The 26,077-nt window shown below is 38.9% G+C and overlaps 1 protein-coding gene across 23 annotated transcripts in view; it reads left to right on the top strand.

Moving 5' to 3' along the window:
• Positions 1-26,077, top strand: part of CALCRL (calcitonin receptor like receptor) — a 65,675-nt gene that overhangs the window by 28,448 nt on the left and 11,150 nt on the right. For all 23 annotated transcript variants that reach the window (XM_086898350.1, XM_086898355.1, XM_023930680.2 and 20 more), the window contains 9 exons: positions 6,727-6,822; positions 7,826-7,970; positions 9,414-9,524; positions 10,435-10,547; positions 12,929-13,020; positions 18,111-18,237; positions 19,686-19,839; positions 21,042-21,102; positions 21,220-21,286. In XM_086898350.1, coding sequence (XP_086754476.1) covers positions 6,772-6,822; positions 7,826-7,970; positions 9,414-9,524; positions 10,435-10,547; positions 12,929-13,020; positions 18,111-18,237; positions 19,686-19,839; positions 21,042-21,102; positions 21,220-21,286 — 921 coding nt within the window. In that variant the 5' untranslated portion in view covers positions 6,727-6,771. The remainder of the gene's footprint in view (positions 1-6,726; positions 6,823-7,825; positions 7,971-9,413; positions 9,525-10,434; positions 10,548-12,928; positions 13,021-18,110; positions 18,238-19,685; positions 19,840-21,041; positions 21,103-21,219; positions 21,287-26,077) is intronic.

The following is a 26,077-nucleotide window of genomic DNA, read 5'->3' as shown; positions in this document are numbered from 1 at the left end:
AAGGCCTGTTTGGTCAATTCATAAATTCATGTTTTCTTTGCTTTGATTCAAAACAGAAATAATTTTGCTCAGAGAAATTTTCTTTGGAGGACTGTACTGTATTTTTCACATACGTCAAAGGATTTCTGAAGTTGAGAGGGACCATGAGGCTCATTGAGTGCATCTCTCTGTTCCTGGCAGGGCTACCTAAAATTAAATCCTATGGCTAAGAGACTCATGCATATATAAATGTATCTAGGTAACTACAGTTATATACCTAGTAACAACGTGGGAGCTCTTCAGCTTGTTAATAGAATGAAAGCAATGGAAAAGAATGAATGTCTTGAGTTATTCCCTTTTATTTAAAATAGCATCTTAATTGGACCATCCTTGCCACATCACAGCAGTTTTTTTGGAAGAAGTAAAATTTCAGGGAAGTTTACATGGATATATTTCAGCCCATTTTTAAAATTTCTATAACAGAAATATAATACAGTTTAAAAAAGAATTTTAGAAGGGAAGTACCAAAACTAAGTCATCTCGATCCATCAGCTATTAGACTTTAATCATTCGCTAGTCTGCTGTCATCTTCCTTTCTGTTAAGAGTTGTTTCTAGGATGTTTGATAGTGGATTTTTACAGATAGCTTCATTCAGCAGAGTAGCCTCCCTTCAAAGATTCTTTGTGCTGGAGTGATTGCTCTGGAATTTCAGTGCCATGGCTTGCAGAACTTTGAACTGAACGTTGTGAGTTATGCCTGGCAGCATATGTAGCTATGCTGATGGATTTTAGGCATCAAGATCCAGCTGGGTTAGGGCTATGGGGTGAAAAGGGTTAAGCTTGTAAAATAAGCATAACAATGTGCTTACACAGTAGTAGTCAAATAGCACTCACTGGAAACTCTGCAGGCATTAAGAACTATAAACTGTTGGAAATCACAGTTGCATCTCTTGAGAGTAAAGCCCCAGCAGTCTCTTGGTAAAGATTTGTTTTGCCAGAATCTCTGTTGCCTTCCTTTAACAGCCAGTTCCTCAGAAGAGACGAATAATTTTACTTTGCTTCAATATTTTTAAAATTCCCTGTGCTGCATTTCTTTGGCAGGGTTACATATCCTGCTGACTTGTAACTTTAACCCTCACTGAGTCCTTGTCTTTCTTCCACATGGCATTGCCTGATCTGTACTGCTGGCTTATGTCCTGAAGTCAGTAGGAAGTTCATCATATTGGACAAGGAGGGGCAGAGCCTTCGTAATTTATAGGGAAAGCACAAGGGCCAAAAAAAGACTTTTCAGTGTAAAATCAAGAAGGAAATGCTTTTACTGCTTTTATCAGTGGAAATCCTCTTTTTAAAGAGCTTAAATTGGTGTGATGGACAAAACCACAAAAAAATCTGCTCTGTAGTCTGTTGTGTGGAGAGGAGTAATATTGACCAATGGCAAGAATTGCAAAATATGCCAGGGGAAGAACCTTGTAGACATTCCCTCCTCCAAAATCTTTGTTGTGGTGGCATTTTTGCTCTGCATTTTTGGTTGCTTTGGATTTTAACTGGACCTGCTCAGAAAAAATTGCAATGTGTCATCCACATCTGTGAACTGATCAAAAGAAATGTTAGAAAATAGAGGAAAACTAGCACCACTATCACTCTGTCATAGGTTCTTAAAACTTTAGCTGTTATTGGAACCGGCTTTGAGTGTTGCCAATTACTGCTAGTAATTTCTGTTGGGTGCAGGTGACAAAACTTATCTGAATAGTTGCCAAAAGCTATTCATGGGAAGAATCACCCAGGAGTAATTTAATCTGTATAATCTCATATGCAGATGGTTCTGCAATCTCTGCAAGGCCTCTGACATGCAGCCAGAGCGATGCAAAAACAAAAGCAAAAAGTGTGCTAATAAAGAGAATACAAGATGTGAAACATCTTGGTGAGCCAGTCCTAATTTCCTACTTGCACAGACCTGTACCATGGGACCAACACAGCACATTGCCCAGGAATTAAACAGTGAGGACTTTCTCCTACTGAGCATGCACTTTCTACCACATGCACAAGGAACCTGTCTACCTGCTGTAGAATAACTCAGGGACAAATTGAGATATGCCACTGTGTTTCTTTATTTTAATCCTCAAGAAGACAGGAAATTCCATTGTGCCACTACTTCTACCTAGGAGAAACTCGTGGAAAGAAATGTAGAGAGAGAATGTTTGTGTGGCATTATTTTATTTACCTTTACTTTTAAGCTCCATACTTATTAAGAGGATGGAGTAATTCCCACACATACAGCTGTGAGCAGTTATGGGATACCATTGAGCAGTTTGTTTAAATCCTGGCAGAAGTGATTCCCTCAGAAAAAAAAGGCAGATTACCCAAATAGGAAGATTTCCAAACAGCCTTGCATTGTTCTCTAATATAACTGTGGACATTTTGCAGTCCATGTCCAGGACTCAGTGAATCTGGTGTGTATTATTGTTTGGCTGGTGCTTTCCCACTCTTTTACTCAGAGAAGTATTTCCCAGAAAGTTTATGTGAGTGAAGATGCAAGTGGAAGCTCTGTCTGTAACTCCATTTGAGGCTACTGGCTATTGGGTTTTGTTGGTTTGAGGGAGTTTTTTATTAACAGTTCCATTTGAACATCAAGTTAGGGACACTTTGAAAAGTATTGGGCATTTTGCAACTTGTTGTTTTTGCCTTTACCTTGGGCTGAAACAACCAAGCATTGCCTGAGGTTTTAAATACTTCAAGTTGTATGCCACCCTCCAAAAAGAACCAGAGTAACAAAGTGTCAAGAAAATACCCATTCTGACCCCATTTTCAGATGAAGGTTATATATCCGTAAGCAAACATGTTTACTTGCAGTGTTCCAAGGTTACAGCACACTGCAAGGTATATAATTTACACAGCACAAGTTTTGTGGCTTTCTCTTTGTTGTCATTGGGAATGGTTGTTCTGTTGACTTCTGGGCAAATCAAAGATTATCAATCAGTGAAAAATATTTGGGCATTTTTGGATGGGCCTGCAGTGCCATAAGTAGGCTCTCCCTCCTGTCGCACTCCCACAGGGTTGCATTCTCACTTGAAGTCAGATTTGAGAACTGCTTGAGGTGGAAGCTGCCTATGTTCATTGTTCTGTACTAAACGTGGTTTTAAAGTTCAAAAAAATGGTATTTTTTTTCTTTTTTAATGACTGCTTTTTTTAACCCTTTTACTGTATGGTTGAAACGGGAAGTGTCTGGAGCTCAGCAAGGGTGCCACTTACTCCTGGGAGGATGGGGAAAAGTTAAAAGTAGAAACAGCTGATAAGGCAGGATGGCTCTGTAGAGAAAGCGGGAGGAAGAGAAATGGGAACATCTGCTAAAGCTATAGCAGTAACTATTTTAGCTAAGTCCAGCTTGCAGTTCCCTTTTAATTCCTCATTCTTCAGTAGGTGTCACTGCTATCAGTGACAAACACAATGTGGGTCTTGGGTGTATCATTAATGGCAGCTCCTTTTTTGTTGTTGTTTTGTTTAAGTTATCCCAGTCTTCACTAAATGCACAAACTCGCACCAGAAATAAAAATGATATTTCAAAGATCTGGAAGATCTGATTTACTATTACAATTCCCCATTCTTTTCTCACTGATGTTCCCTTTTAGTGGGAATATACTTCAGCCAGAGGACTGCCAGTAGCTATAGTGCTGTCTCCACCAACTCTGTTTCAGTCAATACCTGCTGTGTAAATGCCAGCCCTGCTGGCTTTTGTGCAGATTCACAGAGTGAATTTTGTATACTGAGTGTCACAGAGTGGAGTCAAGGGATCCATTCAAGACACTCAGATTAATCTCAATCAAATACATTTCTCTTCTCTGCCCCACAGTAGACTTGTCAGACTTAAAATAGCAGAACAACTTGGGAAGCATCATTATTAAGGAAACCTAAGAATTGTCCCTTTTCACTATTAATTTCTTGTGTGCCTAATACCTCCCAGCTTTAAGAGGGGAAGAACTTTCAGAGAATTAGGTTTGGTTTGTTTCTCATCGGAGCAGATGATTAATAAAAGCAGCCTGAGCTTCTTAGCAGTACTGGCTTGCTGCCTCAGTCAATGGAATATATTGCTGTCTATCCCTAAGAAAGTTCTTAATTTTCCTTGGAAGTGTCTTGTCCAGGCTAACTGGAATAAATGTTGAGTGAATGAATTCATGTAGTGATGCAAGAAATGCTTTCCTGCAGTCCAAAAAGGCATGATGAATGACCTTCAGCCTGCATTTTGTAATTAAATCCATAAGTAGTGATGTTTGGAAAAAGGTGGTGGTTGGGGTTTTCTTCTGTCTATATGTTAGCAGCTGAGAGAAATGAGTGGAAAGCATAGAGTGCATTATAGGCTTGACTTAACATTTTATCTCCTGGGAAGGCTTAATAATTTAGCAGCAGACACTGGAGCAGTTGATAGGAAATGTCTACAGAACTACTTGGTATGAAAAGACTTGGACCATTAAAGGAACTGAGCTTAGGGATGAGTTTTGATACTGTGAAACAGAAGTAAACTTGGACTCTGCATCAAAGCAGATAATTTCTGCCTTTGTTTATATGATGTTGTATCTTTTAGATTAATTTAAAATAAGCAAGGTGAAGTGAGAGCAGTATAAAAACATGCATTTTAAATCTTGCATCCAACATTTGTTTTAGCATAAGGATTTTTTGAACTATTGCAGAGAAAATTATTTTGAACTTTTGTATACATGTATAGATAAACATACATACACTAAATTATGGTTGCTATTTTTTACTTGCTTCATCTCTTGGCTTGTCCTATGCACATCATTTGTGGATTTTAACCCTGCACAGATGTGCTTTGTCATACTTGGGAGAGAAAATATTGTTGACTTACATTACGGTAAGTTATTAATTCCAATTTCCTTAGAAGGCCAGGGTTTTTTCCCCCTAGGAAAACAGACACATCTGTAAATGAATGAAACATGTGATAGGTTTGAATTAATCATAGTTGCCCCCAGTTTTCATGCAGGATTGAGCTCATATTGCCCTTTTGTTAATTTAGATATATATCTGTTTTTTGTCAAGCCTTAGTCACTGCACAAACATATTTAGACTTTTCTTTAGTTAACAGATGAGGGTTTTTAAAGTTATCTAATCACTTTATGATTTGAACTTCAGAACCTCACCTGTGCAATTTGTAGCAATCAGTGTTCCAGGATTGAATGCCACTGGTAAAAATAGAAGGAAGATTATGGATACAACTTTAGTCTGGGTTAAACAGCCCCAGCTGATTTTACAACACATTTTCTGTCTTTGCATCAGGCTATGCAATAAACAGCAGCTATTTCATATTTAATAGTTAATATGTAGTTAATAGTTAAGATGCTGTTTATTGTACTGTAGTTGTTGTAGGAGGACCCAGTCCCATCATAAAAGCAGAAGAGTAGAAATGTTGAATGCTTGGTTTTTGTGACTGAGACAGGTGTGTTTTTTTAAAAAAGGGACTTTTTGTACTGTTATCTCTGCTGGTCAGTGTACAGCCAGTTGTTTGTCATCCCCCATTCTCCCACAGCACATCACTGCTGGGTAAGAAAAGCTTGTAAAGATGACAGTGAGTGTGATGTGAGGGGGAATGTGGTCAGGATGCAGGTTTGTGTGTGGGTACAGCACCCACAGCCCTCTGGATTCTCTGGCAGTGGGGTCTCTGAGCTGGATGCGCTCTGTGAGGGACTCTGGCTATGCAAGGATCGTGTTTTAAATCACAGTGTGAGAGTTGGAGTGAATTCATCTGTACCAGGAGCTAAACTCGGGCACATGTTACTGCTTTTATTTTAGCTGAGTACAGCTTCATTAATGCTGCTGCAGTGAGATACTTGGATTTTGGAAATGTGGTTTAGTTGTAGTAACTAAACTGAGTATGCAGAGGTCTTTTTCCACGATGCAATCAGAAGAAAAGCTCTTATCTCAGTTCCAGGCTCAGCTTTGTGATCTCAGGATACTTCAGGGCACTGAAATATTAAAAGACAAAACTCTTTGACATTTTCCTTCCTTTTGAGGCAGTTGTCACAGCAGGGTTACACTAGATAGATGGTCTACATGCTTCATAAATAACCATATATTTTATGCTTTGGGTGAATTTTTCACTTCAAGAATCAATTCCAAGAAGAGTCTGCAGTGTAATGTGGTCACAGCTGGCTTAGGTATTTGGGTTTTCTTCAAATGATAACTAAAGGAACTATGGGTACTGCAGTACAATGAATTCTTGCATTACTACTATTATCCTTGCACAGCTGGAAGTCAAGGATGAAATGGCTTCTCACTAGATCAGTTATTCCAGAAATGGCAAAATTAAATATCAGGAGGTGTGAAGAAAAGGGGAAATAAATGCGTGTGTTTGAAAGTCAGAGTGTATTTGAGGGAGCTGACCTGTAGTTTGCTGGTGTCTCCCAAAGGCAGAGATGGCCCCAAGTGCAGTTTGTGTCTCAGGGCTATTTGCTGTGGGGTTGGTACTGGGCACCTGCCAGGGACAAACCCTCGAAGGTGCTGCTTGAGGCAGTGGAGGCAGCAGTGCAGGAAAACCTTGCTGCTGAAGTTCAGTGCTGAGGAACTGAGTGCCTTGTTTTGACACCATATTGTGCATTCCTGGGTATTTCACATGGCATCACTGTGCATGAATAGAAACGTTGAGGACCTCCATCCATTTGTTTTTGTTCAGAAATAAAATATGAAAATATTTAACAGTTTTGGCTTTCATTAATTGCTTCCTTTTTTTTTTCTATTGCAGTTTGAGTTCATTCTACAGCATAAGATTGTTTGTATCAGATATAAAATGACAAAAATCTGGATCACATTTTTGCTGCTCTTCTTATTGGTTACTATGGTGAGTCTTATGAATTTTTAAAATCAATTCCAGTTTTAACAGCCCTGTACAGAGTACCATAGAAATTATTAATATGGTAGCACAGAAAGATCTAATCTTGTGTTCAAATGTAGCTTCTGCACAACAGAGACTACATTTATCTTATCTTAATCTACTTTTTGTTGTCCATTAAATTCTTTTGTCAAAGCTACACAAATAGTATTGATCTGCTGAATCCAGCATATTCTCTGCTGGCTCAGAACAGTAGCAGTGGACAGGTGACACAGTCAGTACCCTGCAGAGCCCAGGAAGAGGAGACAACTAACTGAGATTCAGAGACATCCTCAGACATCTTAATTTCATCCCATGTACAACAGTGGTACCGTAGTTCAATGTGCGGCTTTGGTTTTTCTGTGAAGCTTAGTAGCTTCCCATAAAATATTTAATTACTATTAAAAATGCTCTTAAAAGGTTCAGGTTTTAGTCAAGATCAACCTTCCTAAGATTTTTCAATTTTTAATTTTAATAACTGTCAAAGTGGATGTCTTTTCTTTTGAATAATGTTCTCTATTCTGAGGGTTGACTTTATGGTTCACCAAACTTCAGAGAAACCAAATAGCTCTGGACAAGCTAAATGTTTCAGTGCACAAAAAGGTCTTTTTTCATAAAGGATCATTTTGGGCCTGACTGAAATGTCTTTAGTCTAAACTTTGATATATTTCACTGAGGTTTGGAAAAATAAACCTCTGACTGTGTGAGTGTTTCTATGCATGTTCCCATTCTTATTTGCAAATCTTGCCAATTGTTCCTACCCCATGCTCATTCAGGAGACATTTATCAAGATTCAGTAGTAAGAATTGCTAAATTAACCAGAAAAACACAAAATCATGTTGTCAGTAATAAGATTAGAAGATCACTCTTTCAGTAAAATAATATTTAAAGTATGATATTTGCAAAGATTGATGTTGAAAAGGTTTGTTGGAGCTTGTACATGATTTTCTAAGAGAAATGTTTTTCCTCTTAGTTCTTTGCCAGTGCAACTCCAGCTGAGGGACATCAGAACACCTCAATGGACTTTGCCCAGCTGAGTGTTACACGGAATAAAATCATGACAGCGCAGTATGAATGCTACCAGAAGATTATGCAAGACCCTATTCACAAGAAAGAAGGTAGAGATTGTTTTCTCATGAGGTTTTACTAATGCAAGTCGTCAACAGATATTTTTGCAGTAATACAGGGTCCTTTAGTTATGTTAATTTCTTATCTTGCTAGCAATTATTTTCCCAATTTTTTATAACCATCACTTGGGGATGCATGAAATAATATGTTATACCAACTGCCCGTTGCACCACCTGTGATATTACACAAAGCTTTTCCTTCTGATGAAATAAGAAAATGTTAATTTAAATAGATATCTATATTTTAAAATCATGGCTAAATAATCTTACAACCTTATTTCATTTCATGCTCTTATTATACCTCTGTCTGCCTGGTCACATCTACCTTTAAAAATTTTAAGTATCTTAATCCACACAGTTTTCCCTGCTCTGAGGGTTGTGCTGGTATCATTATTACTTTTCCTGTTAAGTCACTCAGAGCTGACTTCAGCAACTCCACCTGTTGCTGTATTCACTCGGTAGCTTCTGGGAATACTGAGTGGTTATTGAGGCAAGGAAAGGTGATTGTGTTTTTACAAAGAGATTTTTCTCTTGTGAAATGATTCCTTGGAGGAACTGAGTGCCTGGAAGTCAGCAATGGATACAAATGAGGCATTGTAAGCTTATGCTCACAGCATAGGGGGGCCTCACAGCTTCAGGAGGATCTACACAAATTGGAAAATCTTCAGATGAGGAGGAACTACATGACGTTGGAGAACTGCAGCCTTTGAGATAGGGACATTATTAAGACTTTGAAAGAAAACTGAAGCTAGATAATAAAAACATCTTGAAATTTGTAGAGAGGCACACAGTCATTCTGTGTGCCTTTTGGGAAAGAAGCGGTTTATAAAACGCCAGCTCATTCTGAAGGGAGGTTTATTTTAGATGTTGAAATGTGTGTGAGCAATGAGGCATTGGAACAAGCTCTTGAGGGACACTGGCTTCCCTGTTCCTGGGGCACTTAGGGAGGTGTTTGTCCACGCTGCAGGCTTAGCCCAGCCTGAGGCAGACCAGCTGTAGCTACCTCCCAGCCAGGCTTCTCATGGCTTCTGGGATACCACTGTATTTTCTGTGAATGAGCAAACGTAAGTACATTATATTTTGGTATACATACAAAATAAAAATAAATTCAGGAAAACCATCTTTGAAAGCAAGAGCTTCTTTGCTAAGGTACATTATTGCATATGAATTGATTTAGGTGTTTTTGCTTACCATATTCTAGATCTGAGGTTTGAAAGTCGTAGATGTAGGCCATTTCAAAGTGAATGAGAAAAGATTTTAAAATGTGTTCAAAGAAATGTATGTGTAAGGAACTATCTCTGTTAAGTGAAGTTTTAATCAACCACTGCTAAATCTTTTTGCTGCAGACCTGCCTAACCCAGTCCTATGTCTTACCTTAGAAAGACTATCCTGAAGCAAGAGTTGTTTTATCCTCAGGTCTCTATCTGTTTGCAGGTCCTTACTGCAACAGGACCTGGGATGGCTGGTTGTGCTGGAGTGATGTTGCTGCCGGAACCGTGTCGGTGCAGCGTTGTCCTGACTACTTTCAGGATTTCAACCCGTCAGGTATGAGTGCATTGACTTCTACATCAGCGTATTTCTCACTGAAATGAGAGTCTGGGGGCTTGATGTCTCATGTTCACCTAACTCAAGTCATTAATGCTCCAGGATTTCAGAAACTCAGGACCCATTATTTGCATTTTCCTTTTATCACATAGAAAACTGACAAGTTACTTATTTTCTTTCCTGAACTGTGTCCCTGAGGGACACAGTAGATTAGGAGTAGGAATTGAAGTTAGATCACACTTTTTTCCTTGTAGAGATGAGCTTTTCTGACAGACAAGCAGAAATACAATTTACTCCTTTATCTCAATTTAACTGTTGAAGTTGACAAAGGGTTTCTCCCACTTTGAATCCCTTCCTGTTTCTGTGGGCTAAGCTTTGTAAGCATGTGGAAAATGTCATGGATTTCTTTGTATTTCCCAGGGTCTTTTCATGCCTGTATTTGATGATAAAAATCATTGTTTCCAGCAGTTTTCCAGTTTGGTTCTCGAGTAGTTTTGCTGTTTCTTTTCCTGCCTGTCTAATACTAATTTATAGTGGTAGGATATAAGGCTTCAGTTTCCATGTTGGATGTTAAGCAAGCCATTTAAACATTCTTGTCACTTCATCTGGTAGTTCTCTAACAGTTAGTTCAACGTATTTTGATGCTTAATGGATGGGAGAGGAAAATCTATTTGTTTTCTTAAGGAAAGTCACATCATCGGTTGCCCTTGCCAAGCAAAAGCAACGGCCTCAAGTTTCTCAGAATTCATAGTAACAAGCAAAGTCTCTCTAGTCATATTAATAAAGCTGTCATTTGTTTGCCAATCTTTATTAAATACTTGGCATCAGGAAAGAGAATTTCAGTGCTGACTGTTGTGTTTTTCTTTCACTTTTCTTCTTTTATTTTTCTTTCCATCAACTTTGATTACAGAAAAAGTTACAAAGATCTGTGATCCAAATGGGAATTGGTTCAGACACCCAGAAAGCAACAGGACGTGGACAAACTACACCCAGTGCAATATCTACACACATGAAAAAGTGAAGGTAGGAGAGGAAAGAGTGCATGGTACCCGTGTCAAGAAACTGAACTGAGAATCTTTAAAAGTTTCCAAATTCAAAAGGCAGCAGAGTTGATGCAACAATGCTTTGAGCAGTTTTCTGTATATCAGAAGCAGGCTCTGTACTTGTGTGGGTCTATGCATAGATGCTAAGTTTATAGACTTCAGTTTATCTTGAACATGCCCATCCATTAAAAGATTTAGAAAACCAAAATCTCTAGATGACCTTTTAGAGTTACTTTGTGATATGTGAGGATACAATGGGAAAATTGCTTATTTTGCCCCATTCCCCAGCTCTATGTCCACTAATATTCCTTATGTTCATGAAACATTCAGTCATGGGAAGAAGCAATAAGTTGAAATTGTGAATTCCCAAGAACCAGGAATACAAACCACAGACCGGGACAGGCTGTAAGTTAATTTGGACCTCATGTTAAAGGGCTCAGTAGTAGCAGATTGTGTCAAGGAATCTGACCTGTAATACAGTTTCTACCTGACTGCACCGTCACTGTTGAATGCCTTAGGGTACTTACCTAAAAAGCATATTGTGAAAAAGATGGTTACAGATGATAAGACACTTTATTACTGCTTTTTCTCAAATTATGAGACTTTGATTTTGCTAGTGGCAGTTTAATTCTATGAGTAGAATTGCCATAGTTCATTGATTTTTGCTAATATTTGGCTGGAAATGGAGGATATTATTCAGAAAGGAGCAGATCTATGATGATCCCTGTTTATTAATAATGAGGTAGTTTGCCTCAGGCTGTTTTGCCAGCATATTTGAACCCTGTCACAAACCTGAAGCCGTTGTATGGAATAGCAGCTCCAAGGAGAGCCTTGCTGCTTGCTGCAGTTGTGTGTTATGCTCAGCAGCATTATCTCCTCACAGTGCTTGCAAGGTGGGTGAGACACTGCACAGAAACTGTGGCTGCTGTGCATTGCTAATTCTCATTGTTACTGCCCTCAGCAGTGCTTCCTGCTGTACCATGCTTTTGTGACCATTCTAAATAGGGGGGCAGTCTCTATATCCTTAAAATGCACCTCTGCCTGGATTGGTCCCTGAGTGAGGGGGTGATACAGGATATGGACCTGTCACAGAATGACTGTTGTCATTTATACATCTCAAATTTTAGCATTTTGGGGTAACACTTGATTTTTCTCACACATTTTTCACTTTCCAAATCTCACAGTAAGTTCCACTTATACCTATTGCCTTGCTGTTTGGGTATTTTTAAGGATGCTATCTCATTTTAAAAAATAATTATAATTTGGAAATTGCTAGCACAATTCAAGTGTCATCTTACAACCTACTTAAAGCTTTACCTTTAATCTTTTTTTATTATCTCCAGAGTGAGTATACATAGCAAGCTGCAATTACTCTGTCCTAACTTGGGATGATAAGTTCAGGGGATAGAATTTGCAGTATGAGAGCATTTGGCTGTGTGCTCTAACTCTCCTTATGGAACCCAGTTGGTTGTGCTTTATTGTGAGAATATAAGGTTCAACCTGAAAATCTTCATTTCCTTATGTGCCAAATGATAACCTTACATTTAATGCAGCAAGGGTTTTTTTCAAGACATATTCCATGGCTGAAAGCAGAGGTTTGTTACTTTCTGATAAAACTAATTAGTTAGTTAATATATTACCTACAAGAATTATTGATAACATGAACATATTCCAAATATTAAATCACCAGTTCCTTTTTTTTTTACCTTTTGTATCTACCCAGATTTTCATAATTCCATAATTGGCAGTAGGCTTATTTAACACAATATAATATTGAAACATAATTATGACTGTTTAACATAATAGTCTTCACTGTTTTTGAGTCATTGTTAATTTTTTTATGCCCTTCCTGAAATGCTCAATAAAAACTGCATTTCCAGTACCATAATCATAGCTCACTTTGAAGGAAGTATTTTTAAATGCTGAGAAAAAAAATCTGTGGGGAAAAAATTACATCAATTCATACAGGAAGCGCATGCTTTACTTGGGAGTTGTGTTAAGAGAGGAGTCAAGCCTCAGACAGCAATGCACCTTGTACAGGAGCCTAAATAGCCAGATTCATATAAATACTCAGAAAAAAACCACAGCACTGTTTATTGGAAACTTGATGTTTTAACTGGTAAGATGTAAATTTTAGTGATTGCTTCAATTAATCTGCTGTGTTCCCTATGGAGAGAGGTTTTAGTAGGATGTTGTTTGGCAGGATTCTGGACTTGTTCCATCATTACCTGAAATGGTTTGGGGTGTTCTTTATTTTTCTTATTAGTATTATAATCACTTTAACTGCAAGAAGAGACATAAAAATGTGCTTTATCAGCAGTAGCTCTGTCTGAATCACTTGGCTTTGTTTTTGTGTTGCAGACTGCTCTGAACTTGTATTACTTGGCCATCATCGGACACGGTCTTTCAATTGCATCACTTCTGATTTCTCTTGGCATATTCTTTTATTTTAAGTAAGTATATCTAAAATCCTTCATCAAATCCCAGTGGTTGCCATAACCCTGGTTTCAGTGCTTTGGAACACGAGCCATCCAAATGAAATTAGAGCAGGAAGGTGAAGAAAGCCAGTATATAGGTTTTCTATTGGACTCTATATTGTAACAAAAATGGAGCTTTCATTTCTCAGGAATCTAAAATCAAAAACCTGCAACCCAAAAACTGTAGGATATATTGAAAATAGGAAATGGAAACATGTTTGTTCATTTTGGGTTTGTGATGTCTGGATTTGTTTGATGATAAAATATTCATACTATATGTATAATACATGATAAAGTATTCATACTAGGAATTGGACTCAGTGATCCTTGTGGGTCTCTTCCAAGTCCGGATGTTCTATGATTCTGTGTTATGCCAAGTATCAACTGAACTAAAGAGCAAGTGAAAACCAAAATAGTGATGATATTTGATAGGTACAGTAACATTCCAAAGTGGTACTCACAAAATACAACGACTGTAATGGAAGTAAGGCTAAGAGAGTAGAATGGAAATAATAAAAATAATCCCATTGTTTGATTCACAGTATTGTGTATGACAGACAGGCTGTCATCTGCTGACTCACAGTTATTATGTCACCTTCTTGAATGGAAGATTGAGCAGTGTATCATTGCTGTCCCAACACCTCATAATAATACACAGGCCTTTTAAAATTAGTCTTAATACTTCATATTTGGTGAACTTTCTTTCCTTCCCTATGAAAGACTCCTTTTCTTTTTCTTTTCCTTTAAGAAGCTGCTGAGGCCTGCTGGAAAGGTGAACCCAGGAGTGTTACCACATGAGCAGAGCTGAGAAAGACAAACCATTCCCTGTGCCAGCTGCTGCTGTGCCTAGCGTGGGCTCCCCTAGTCAGCCTGGTTTAATCATTTCATAAACACCTTCTCCTTGGCAATGCACATCTGCCCCTCACACTCACCTACTTCTGCCCCTGTGCCCTGCTGCCTCACTCCAGCTTCCACTTCCTCCTGACATTTAAATAGGAATAGCAGATACACTGGCATTGGGTACTCCTTTTCTCGTGCTGTGGGCTTTGATTAGGTGGAGGCAGCTGATAGCTGATTAAAAAAAAAGTTCTTTTTAGTCATATCTGGCTGAAAGGAGTATTTCCATTTTCCACTTTAGCTGTGCATTACTTCCCCAGCATTTCTGCAAATCCCCAACAAACAGGAGTGTTTCAATTTTACTGGATTTTAAAAGAAAGGCTACATTCAAGATGACATTTCAGCTTTTTCTGATCTCATTTCATGAAAAAAATGCATATAATTGTTTTTCAATCAATTTAGTTTTGTATGATCTGTAAAAACAAAGCTTCTCCTTTCCAAATTCACTTCCCTTCCAGAAACTCACTGTGTGAAATGGCTCTCAGTCCTTATAACTTTGATTTTGTGTAAAAAAGGTCAGGGCTGTTGCAATAAATGTCAGAAAGTTTAACAGTCTAAATATCTAATGTGACAGAAAAACTGCTTTAACACACGGGAAAAGAAAAAGATTTGGAGTAGGAAATTATTTTATAAGTTCACAGAGTATCAAGTGTGATTTTCCTATACCATAATATGAAAACCAAAGTAATGACATCTTTGTTTGTGGCACTTAGTGCAAAAGCAGGTGATCTGCTGTGCTGCCATCCTGTGTCATGTTTGTTGAACCATTCAGGGATTTTCTTCTCTGGGACCAGGATCATCCTTCCTCAGAGAACCACATGGAATGAATCCAGACCCACAAACCACATTTTCTAGACTGTGGTTATGTTGGGATATAAAAGGAAATTACAAAATTCAAAGGAAGCTAAAGAAAGTCCTCTGCAAGCTGTTCTCTTGGGATGTACAGTTCCTCTAAAGTATTTTTAGTAGCAGAAGGGTATTTAAGGACCTAGATTAATACCAGGATGTATTATGTATCGGCTAAGGCTTGGATAATTATTCATAGCTTTAACAGGTGGACTTTTTTTTTTTTCCTGTTGTGGGGGGTGTCTTTGAATTTGTCCTTTCCAAAACATTTTCCAAAACTGACAACTGACCATTTCCAGACAACGATTTTTGGATTTCTGATCGTTAGGATATCTTTAGATTTGACTAGAAATTTGGAACTTTTCCCCAAAGGAAATATCAACTGTTTGGGGTTGGAATTTTTCTGCATTTTATGTTTGCATTTTAAATTTTGGTTTTTCTTCAGAAAATTTTCTCCTTGGAATTACTTGTCAAGCTTGTGACTTGTGTTCCCCAAGTGCATTGGAGTTCTTGGTTTAACAGAATGAAATGGGTCATAAACTTGGAACTCTGAATGTCTCTGAAAACTCATCTATGAGACATAAAAATGACTTCTTGCAGTGTCTCTGCTTTCTCATTCTGTTACATACTGGACATCATGCACATGTTGCAAATGTTTAAATAATTGTATGGTTTTCATAAAGAACGAAAAATGAGGCAAGAGAATACTTAAAAAGCAGTGATTCAGGATGAAGGAGATCTGTGGTTTCAAAGATGCCCCCCACCCCTCCCAACAAAAACTGAAGCAGGGAAAAAAAGACAAAATCAAACAAACTCACCTGAAATAAAGGAGTTGTTGATCAAGTGCCATGTCAAATCCCATGACAACATTCACAGAGGAGAGCAGCACTGTGTTAAGGAGAGAGTGGGCGAAGCACTGATGATTGGATTGTTTTGGAGACAGGAGCTGCCTAAGTCACTCCATTAATGTCATCTGAACAGATGATTCTCCTTAGGATACATACATGGATCTCACTGGTTGAGTTTTGCAGTATTGAAATACCTTAAAAACTTAGATCTCTAACCCACTTAGTGGCTTTTGAAAATGTCACCCTTTTTTTTTCTGGAGAAATATTGGAGAAATTAATTTTTCCCTAATTCCCAAGATATATAGGAGTTGAAAAAAGAGGGGAAATAGATAACTTAGTAGGAAGTCTGTTTTTATTTTACTACACATGGTTTAATTGAGGGGTTGGTCATTCAAATGTACTTAGATCATAAATATGAGAATTAAGTGATAAAGGAGATTATGTCATTAAGAAAAAAGGAATATAGGAAGGAAAACAGAAGAGGGAGGGTGGGGAAGCTTAGGAAAAATCTTTTTATTACGAAAAACAATCTTAGTTTTTAAATGTCATCAGTCTTGCTTTCTGTTCCTTGTCCGGTGATCCTTTCAATCCTTTCATGCATGGGTGGAGGTGGGTGGGGATGGGTGTGTTTGAATATTCAACAGGAACAGCTGTGGGATGACCCGGAGAGATGGCCCCATTAGCTGTACGTGCTCTTCCTTGCCTGAGCTCTGAGTCTTAACAATAAGCAGACAGAATTCCAGAGTTTTTCAGGACTTGTTTACACAAAGCCCTTTGCTGGAATCTAGTATTGTCTCTCTTTTCATATGTAAACCATACAGGGGAAAAACATATAAAAATACATTTTCAAATCATGTAATACCCTGCATGTTATAATAATTAAAGTTTATTAACTGCTTGGGGCATTAAAACAAGACTCAAATAAAATCTTAAAGAGCCTAATGGAATATATTTTTTCCTCAAATTCATATGCAACTCTTGGATACTTTTTCTTCGGTATTTTCTTCAGCCAGATGATAGTGGCAACCAAATTTTCCTGTAGGTCCCTGGTAAATGGCAGCACTGGTTTCTGGTGGAGTTTCTTTCCCCTGTTTTTTAGTGCCATGGGCTCTTTTAGTGTCATGGACTGTGTCAGGGCTTGCACAGTGTGTACTGTGAACTCAGTCCAGGGATCTGTGGGTGCTCAGTACACTGCCCTTGTGAGAGCTGCAGAGGATGCAGCAAGATCTGCCCTATAGCCAGGCTTATGGGGCTGTCCTTTTTTTCCTTTGGATCACTTTGATTGTTGTTTCACCAGTCAGCAGTTTTCAATGTAATCCTCCAGCCTTTGTGAAGATTCCATATCTGCATTTCTCTGAAAAAATGTAAAGGTCTCCCTTCTATCCTCTCAAATTAAAAATGAATCACCAGTGTACCTCCTTTATCTTTTCTTCCAGTCATGCTATTTGAAGAGGCCAGAAAACTTGGATTTTTTTTTTATTTTTCCCTTGGGTGACAGCTTAGACATGTCCCCTACTGCACTTCTGAGTGCATTTCTGATTTCTCTCAGTGGCAAGTGTGTAAGTGGTAGATTTTCTTCCCCCAGTTGGTTATTACAAAGTGTCAGTCAGCTGCACTCCATCTCTCTGGCCATTAACTGGAGACAGGCAGGTGTGGGTATGGGGCACGGACTCTGCAGCAGAGGCTTCAGTCGATGCTCTCTCTGAAGCAACCCAGGAGTTCACTGGGAAAAACTTGAATGAGAAGCAGTCCCTCCTCTTGGAATATACAAAGTTATTCCTGCTTCCTCTAGAATGGCAGAAAACCAGAAAGTTTATGCACCCAAGTCCAACATTCTTTGATACAGTTAAATCCCTAGGTGTTTTTTTTAAAAAAAAACCCTTCCAAAGACATTCTCTCTTTTTTCTTGCAAAATTAAAAGCAAACCTTAGAAATTAACACAGTTAAATGCATTTCTTTAAGGATTTCATAATTACGTTCTATAACTTAGTTATACACAAAAGTCAGGGGGAGATTTGCATTATTTTGCTTAGATATTTCTCTAGCTTTAGGCTGAAGGAAGAAAAATGACAAGGATATGAGTAATAGGAGTTACCCTCAAAAGATCTGAACAGATTTGGGTAAATGGAAAGATGGTAAGACAGCTTCAGCAAGCACAGGTGTGATAGGTAATTGGGAAATTCTTCAGATACTAACCAAAAGGAATGTAAATCTTCTTAAAATTATTGTCAGCATTTAAATAATTTTCAGCTGGCCACTAAAAAGCAAGTTGTTCACTATAAATGTATTGGATCTAAATGCACTTTCTTTCTTTCTTCCTTTTGGTGTATTAAATCTGCTCTGGACCTGAACAAAGGATTGATATAAACTTGTTAGTAAAATCAAGAGCTCTAGCATTTCAAAATGTGAGAGTTGTCCCCAAGTACACATAATTGTTCTCCCATGTACTCATTTGTTCTTGTTTCTCTCTTCTAGGAGCTTGAGTTGCCAAAGGATTACCCTGCATAAAAATCTGTTTTTCTCTTTTGTTTGCAACTCTGTTGTAACAATAATTTCACTGACAGCCGTCGCCAACAACCAGGAATTAGTTGCAACTAACCCAGTAAGTGAAAGTTGGTTTGCCAGCTTTGTTTGTTTGTACATGAATGGCTTGAGCAGCGCAGCAGAGGTGGGAGCTGCACAGCTGATGAAATGTTGTGTGTAGCGAGGTTACAGCGTTCCTGACGCCGTGTCCGTGTGACGTAGCGCAGCAGATGTCTCACGGTGCCTGGGACATTGCACATTCGAGGTTGTGAAATAGTAAAAGTGCTTTGAGGGACTGAGCTTACTGAACAGCTCTTCTCAGCTCCACAGAATCGCTCTTGCCCTGAAACAACTGCAGGAAAGCCTGTTCTAGGTTTTGTCAGGGAGACTGACAGCTGAATTCACCAAGGAAGGGCAGAAAAAAGGTTTTGCAAGGTATTTTGGATCTGTCTGCTAGTTTTTTATGGCTTTAACTTGGCCATCTTCAGTAAAAATAAGAACAATTTATTTTTCCAACACAAGAGTCAAAAGATGAAGTACATAAACAAACAAACCCCTAGCTCTGGCGTTACTGTTATTTAGACATGGAAGATAAATCTTAACTCTGTGGAAGTTAGGGTAAAACTCCAGAAGCTGAATTCAGTAAACAGGTAATTGCTTTTTCTCCTATTGAAGCAGTCATCAATGTCCTGGAAAACATACCTGTTATTATGATTATGTTATTATTATGTTATTAAGTAGCTGCTAAAAAGCATCATGAAGTTAGTTAGGTAGCAGAGAAAATGGTAAAACAATATTGGGTTTTGGTTTGTTTTAGGCCAGGTGGCAGAAATAGAACAATCAAACAGGCAGCAATATTGGAAGGAGCAGGGAAAATAAATGGGATTTAATGTGACCAAATCTGTGAGTTAGCTGTTGCTCTTTGTTCACAACATCACATTTTAGACTTCCCAATAAATTTTATTACAGCATTTGAGCTGTAGAATATATTTTGAATAAAGCTAAATACAAATGAATGCCAGGCTCCTCCAGAACCTACTGCAAACTCTCGGTCCCTCGGTGCAGTTATGAGTAGGTTAAAACTGGAAGTATTGTAAGAATTTTAAAAATATTAATTGTTCTCTTGGGTAGTTACATGTTGTGATGGGTAAAAGTGAGAGGGGATTACCCACATCAAAGTATGCTTCTTGTGGGGTTACTATCAGATAATTTAAGGATTTGGAATGCTGAAGTGTGGCAAGGTTTGCAAAATATCATAACAGCATTCTGCCACGCTTTTGAGGATCCTGGGGTGTATGAATAATAAAAATCTAGAGTCAGTTATTAGTTTTATGTCACCATAAAGTATGGGATTGTCGTGCTATAGAAATTCTGTTTTAGAAAGCAAAGAAATATTTTTATTCCTTCTAGCGGAAAACAGAATAAGCATTACCTTGAGTGGTATTTTTTTCCACTTTGCAAATAAAGCTCTGAGATTTCTGCAAATTAAAAATTTAAATTATTCTCTGGTGGTTTTTTTTCCTGCAGGTTAGTTGCAAAGTGTCACAGTTCATCTACCTGTACCTGATGGGTTGCAACTACTTTTGGATGCTGTGTGAAGGCATTTACCTGCACACTCTGATTGTGGTGGCTGTTTTTGCTGAGAAGCAGCACTTGATGTGGTATTACCTTCTTGGCTGGGGTATGTGATTTCACCTTGTGGTTTTTCAGGTCAATGCAGCCTCTTCCTCCTTCAAACATCTGTATCTCTGCCTCTCTGCACTGTAGCTTTGAGTGATGATGGCACAGCCCAATTCTTTGTCTGTAGTGTTTTAACAAGCTTAGAAATATTGATGTAGGAAATTGTGTGTACCTCTGCTGAGAGAGAGACAGAGATTATGCATTTCTGGAGTCAGGAAGTGGCTCCTCCTTTGCATAGAGAAAATAGTCTCCTATTATAAAAAAGACCTTAAGAAGTAATTATTCATTGTTCCTCACCTCAAAGATGTTTATTCAGGAATGAATGTTTGTTTTCAGAGAAGTCTCGCCATGCCTAGGGTGGAGGGTCAGAACTGAGTTAGAGATGGCTGAGGATTTATTTTTCCAACAGCTCCATTTGACCTGTATTGGTCACTAAGCAAACACAGAAGAGCTGTAACTGAAGATCTCAAGTAGTATCGGTATCAAAACTAACAAGCCAAGCTTGCTCACTTCAGAAAATGCACAAGGGCTTACTCCCAAAGTGAAAGTGAAGGTTCTGGCAGCCTCGCTGTATTGGCACACTCAGCTCCAGTGTGACTTGGTACCTGGGTCACTGTCCCACTGCAGGCACAGCTGAGGTGTGGCTGGAAGGTGCTCAGCAGCTTCTGGATATCGGGTGCCACCGAAGTGTCAAGGGCCCTAGATGATTAATTTGCTTATTCTTTTAATTTTTTTTCATTTTGCTCAATTTCCTGAGTCTAATTTCAAAGTTGTTTTCTAAATACAGCAAGGTAGTGATACCAGTGAGAACATGCTCACCACTGGTCATACTGCTAAGGCTGTGCTCATGTATGTAATCACCATTTTAATATTACCTTCCAATCTGGTGTTCTACTGCAGATTGCAGCCTGAAAAGCATCTGTGTTAATGAAGATCTTGTTACGTTCTAAAAAGTGAAAAGTTGATTTGCCTTTCTGCGTGTTGCTGTGGATTTCTTGGCAAGTCAGTGGGATAAGGTTTCACACAGCCCTCAGAAAGAAATCCAGCAAAAGAAAGTTTAAATGGGTCTATGTTAGTTGATTTTCTCTGCAGGTATATAGTTTGGGTGAGGTGACAATACAGAAGATTCCTGCAAGATACACAAGTTTACTTAATTATTAACCAGATTTTACTAATGCAGAAAATACTTGTTTTTCTCCACAGGTTTTCCACTGATCCCTGCCTGCATACATGCCATTGCAAGAAGTTTATATTACAATGACAAGTAAGTAGCTTCAGCTTGCTCAGCGAAACTTGTATATTTTCTTTAAGGTAAAAAATAAACCAAAGCTAATAAATGCCTTCTTTTTTTATTTTTTCTTTTCCTGTCTGTTTTCTGTAGTTGTTGGATCAGCTCTGATACTCATCTGCTTTACATCATCCATGGCCCTATTTGTGCTGCTCTCTTGGTAAGCATTTTTCAAATAATACTTTGTTTTCTTGTTTGTTTTCTGGCTGCTTTTGATAGGTGTACAAAGGTAAGAGCCTTAGGCTAACATGTAGAAGTCACTGTCACTAGTGAGTCTGCTGCTTAACCCACCAGGTGCCTCAGACACACAAGATACAAGAGGTCTTGGCCTTATTAAGGATCTGTGCCTCTGGTCCTTTGAGAAACTCGAGGTTTGCAATGTTTATTATCATTCCACTCAAATGCTAGCAACAAGGAAGAACTAAACCTTACCCTGGAGTACTAGAGGGGAATTTAAAATCCTTCCTTTAGCTGAGCATGCCTCTCATGCCCAGGCTAATTGCCAGGTGGACCCTGATAGAAGCTTCATTGTGTCACTGTACTGTGGCCAAACAGCCACCAGACAGTCTGAGGTTCAGGGAAAGGGGGTTTGGATGCCAGGACTGACTGTGGGTGGGAATATGGGATGGAGAGAAACTAGAGCAGGCACTTTGTGACAGAACCAGTGCAAATGGTTCTACCAGCACCTGTGACTGCCCCTGTTCTGACACTAATTTAGCACTGTCTGCTTTGGCCACTGGGGTATTGCAGCTCCTCTGTTTCTGGAGTGTTCATGAAATCTCAGAGCAGTGTTCTGTCTGACACCCCTGGTTAATGCCAGCTCTATTCAGTGTTCACTACTAAATGAAATTCTAGGTGAGTAACTGAGGGCATTACTGCACAGAAATCAATCTTGCACGTCAGTTGCACTAGGACTGGATTTACCCTATGAAATTCAGTCAGTAGATCATTGCTGAATAGAAATAGGTGTGTACTTAAACTGTCTACAGAATGAACCCAATTAGTGTAGAGGAATTGCGTATGTGATTAGCCCCTGACTGTGTATGACAGTCATTTGTTTTATTGTAACAGAAACCTTGAGCTGATCTGGCCAAAATGCTGAGTCCAGGGCTGCTGACTTCTCTCCCCACTTTTCAGTTCACAACACAAAGTTGATTAACAATGAAAACCTTAAGTAACTCAATGGATATAATTTTAGTTTCTGATCTGAAATTTCCTCTTCTGTTAACATTTTAATGAATAGCTGTGGAGGGCACTCTCAGAAGACCATTGTATAAATCCTGGGATTCTTGTGACTCCCTTTTTCATTCACAGAGAAATTAACTAGTGAACTTAAATTTTGAAGACTGTGATGATACCATGACACACCTGAGCCCCTCTGTGTGGGCAGGCAGAGCAATACCCATGAAGTTATTGAGAGCTGTGACCCTTGGGGTGTGAATTATTGCTGGTAATCTCTTGTCCTGTCAGTCAGGTCTGCTGTATCTGTTCATGTAAAGATCTGCTGAGCTCTAATCTGTAAACTTAAACCCAGTCCTAAATCCTTTCAATTTTTATTCTCTCTGCTTTACACAGAAGATGAAACCCTGTTTTCACAGAAAAGTATAGGGATTTTTTTGGTGGATTGTTACTTCCATTGTTCTGGGGTCTCCTCACAGATGCATCATTTAAGTTCTTTCAAGCTGAATGATAATTTGTATTAGAATATTCTTTAAATAGCAATGTAAAAGTTTCTGTAAAAGCTATGACTGTACTGTCTTCCATGAAGTGACCTCATTTTAGGATGTAAGGTCTTTTTTTCTCCTTCTGAGCAGTGGCCTCCACAAAATCACACTGCAAGTAGCCAGACTCCTGTGGGATTCGAATGCACTGGATCTGTCCCAAATGATCAAGTCTTGTTTCTATTCAAGGCCACATTCAGAATGTTCTTTGATTTTACTGGAGGCATAATAATCATCTCTTTGGGGTTGGTCTGGGCAGAGTCTTTGTCCATCCTCTTTGCAATTTACAACTTTGTTCACTTTTGATATTCCCATATTTTTCATGACCAAATTGAAAGTGTTTCCCCTGCATTTTTCTTGCCTCAGTACAATCAGTAAATTTATTTTGAAAATCATGCAGGAATAACAGATTAAACTGCATATCTTGCCTGTGATGTGAAAGTACTTTAAAGGAGTTGCTTACCTTTGTGGAAGCAAAAAAAAATAAAGATTTTTTTTTGTTTCTTTAAATTCAGAAAAGAAAAGGCAGGGCTAAAGATGTTAGGTTAAATGCATGTGTTTAGGCTTTGTGAACAGAATCCTCATTTGCTTAAGCAGCTTGCTTGCCAGATACAATTTCCACACTTTACTAAGCATGACCTGCTTTAGTAGACATTTAAGCAACAACATTAAACTGCAAATTAGATAACGAGGGGGAAGACACTATTTCTATATGCAGGAGCAGATCTCAAAGAATGTGAAGGGGACTGTCAAGTGCCAGGGAGAATTGGCAGAAACCAATGGGAATTTAACTCTTTTACATCACTGAAAATCCTACAATTACATAAAGTTAAAAACAACGCTGCTTTTATGGTCCCTGTTGTTACATAACTGTGGTCAGTTCTTCTGCCAAAGAAACAGGTTGCACTTTGATTGGACTTGTCTTCAACTGACCATTAAATTACATCTATCTGCCTAAGCAATCACAATTAAAGAAACAGTAGAGGGTGATGTTAGTTTTCATGCTAGATGAATATTGATCAAAATGATCAAAATCCAATGAGAGGGGGAAGGGAAAGAATTGGTTTGCACTTTAGTGAAAGCAGTAGTGATTTCCATGTAGATTTCAGATGTGCCAGTGCTCTTGTGTTTTTGTTTGTTTGGGTGCCACTGGATTATTTAGCTATGCCATTATTTATATAAATATTGTCAGGGATGTTCCTTTCTCCCCGTAATAAAGTTATTTATTGGTGTTGCAGTCTGACAGACCATTATAGATGCAAGTTCTGAGTGAAGGTGGGCTAGAAGGAAATTCATGTGCTCCCCGCTTTGTCTTTCATGTCCTTGTGTTTAATGACTTTAAGCTGAACTCGGTGCAGGCTCAGGTGTATAGAAGTTGAATGCTCAGTTGTGTCCAAGCAGGCAAAGATACGGAGCTGCACAACTGCATTAAAAGCCAAACAATGGCTACCAACTCATATCTAAGAATATCTGAGTGCCTTGAGTGAGAATGGCCTGTTTATATCATCCTAAGGAAGAATTGAAACAGAATTCAAACCTGCAAGGATTACTGTACTACTTAGTGCAAACTCAGCATGGGGAAAAGTAGAAATATCAGGGATATAAGGAGAGTTTAATTCAAAAACTGCAGCTCCTATTGACTTGGGACCTTGGCTTCAGTTCACTGCCACTCTCAAGCCAGAAGCTAAATGCTTCTGAGTTTCCATATAGGCACCAACACATTTTTTTTTTTTTGTCTAGGATTGACTTCTCTGCCTTTGTTTCTGTTTTTTCTCAGTTGCCCAGTTCAGTTTTCAGGTCACTGTGGGGCTGTTGCTATTTCACTCTGTGTTCATTGTGCAGAACCACAACAGAGGTCCTTTGGGCTTTTCCAAACCATCACAGTCAATTTCATGATAATGTGCATGCGAGGAGTTCCACTGCCCTACTTTTGCTTAAATGTAAAAATCTACTTAGCACCTCACATAAAACCAGGACCTGATTTCATCACTTGAATTAAAAATTCAGTTCATCCCGATCTCACTCTTATTTTCTGACAGAAAAGATATTCATCAAAACTTGGTGCTATATACTTGTACTGACACTCATCCTGTTCTACTCTGCCCTCTGCTTTGCCTCCTCCAGCTTTCTCTTTGCCCTTTTGGCTATTTGCAAACTCTGTGCATGCTTAATTTTGTGCATTTTGGTTTTGATGGGTGAAACAAATAGAAAAACTCTGTGCATATTGTAAAAGAAACAGCTCATTGAGTGCTGCTATTTATGCCTAGCTGCTGCAACATTCATCTTCAGTTAGCTCATAAGGACAATGTTACAGGAATTGGCCATGCTACCAAAACATGAGAGGGCAGAAAACTCAGTGTTTGAGGCATGTTAATGTTGAACAAATAGATTTGAGAAGGATTAAATTTAGAAATGGAGGAAAGGCTCATTGTCTGCACGTACTATAGGAAGTTGGATAGGGATCGTGGGCCACATAAAATCTAAATAAATCCCTCGAGAAAGAACCAGAAGACCTTGGCTGTTTAAACAAAGCTTAAAGGAGGCTTCCAGGAGAAATTCATGCAGTAGTTTCCTATGTAAAACAACTTCCTGTTAGAATGATTTAAATAGCATGTAAGTAGAATATAAATAACACCCCATATCTGTTTGGCCATGTTGCTATAATAGCACACAGCTATTTGTTCTGAAAGCCTGAACTGACAGGAAGAATTCTGCTGGGGCTGTGGAGGCAGCGTGACACCCGTGGTCTGAAATGCCTTCCCTGCTTGCACTTGTGCTACAGCAAGACGGAGCCTCCTCCTAGACCAGCAATTCTGAGGTGTTTTGGAAGGGAGTTGTCTGTCTGTCTGCCGGCTTCTTCCCCTACCTCCCTTTTGTCTCTAGTTGTTGGCAAGGGCAGACAATCCTCTGGAAGCTGAGATAGGAGCAGAGCCTGTGTTTCTCCCTTCCGTAGCCGCTCCCCAGAGCACCTCTGTCCTGTCTCTGTGCCTTGGATAAGGAAGGGGATGGACTGGCTGAGCTCTCAGGGTCTCAGCTACCTGCAGCTTCCACCAGGGGCTGCATAGGAAATTCAGGTGGGGTGGGATCATCCCTAAGGCTGCTGTTGCTCTGGTTACTCATCCTTGGGGGATGTGTGTGTTATCCATACACATATTTGTGTGTGTATGTATCAAGTTTTGTGCTTGCTCACAGTGACAGTTTGGGATTTTTTTCTGATTAAACTGAAGGAA

The sequence above is a fragment of the Cyanistes caeruleus genome, chromosome 7, assembly GCF_971803275.1.
Source record: "Cyanistes caeruleus chromosome 7, bCyaCae1.hap1.1, whole genome shotgun sequence".
In the NCBI taxonomy this organism is placed as follows: Eukaryota; Metazoa; Chordata; class Aves; order Passeriformes; family Paridae; genus Cyanistes; species Cyanistes caeruleus.
The sequence above is the reverse complement of the archived record's forward strand: the minus strand, read 5'-3'. Positions and strand labels throughout refer to the sequence as shown.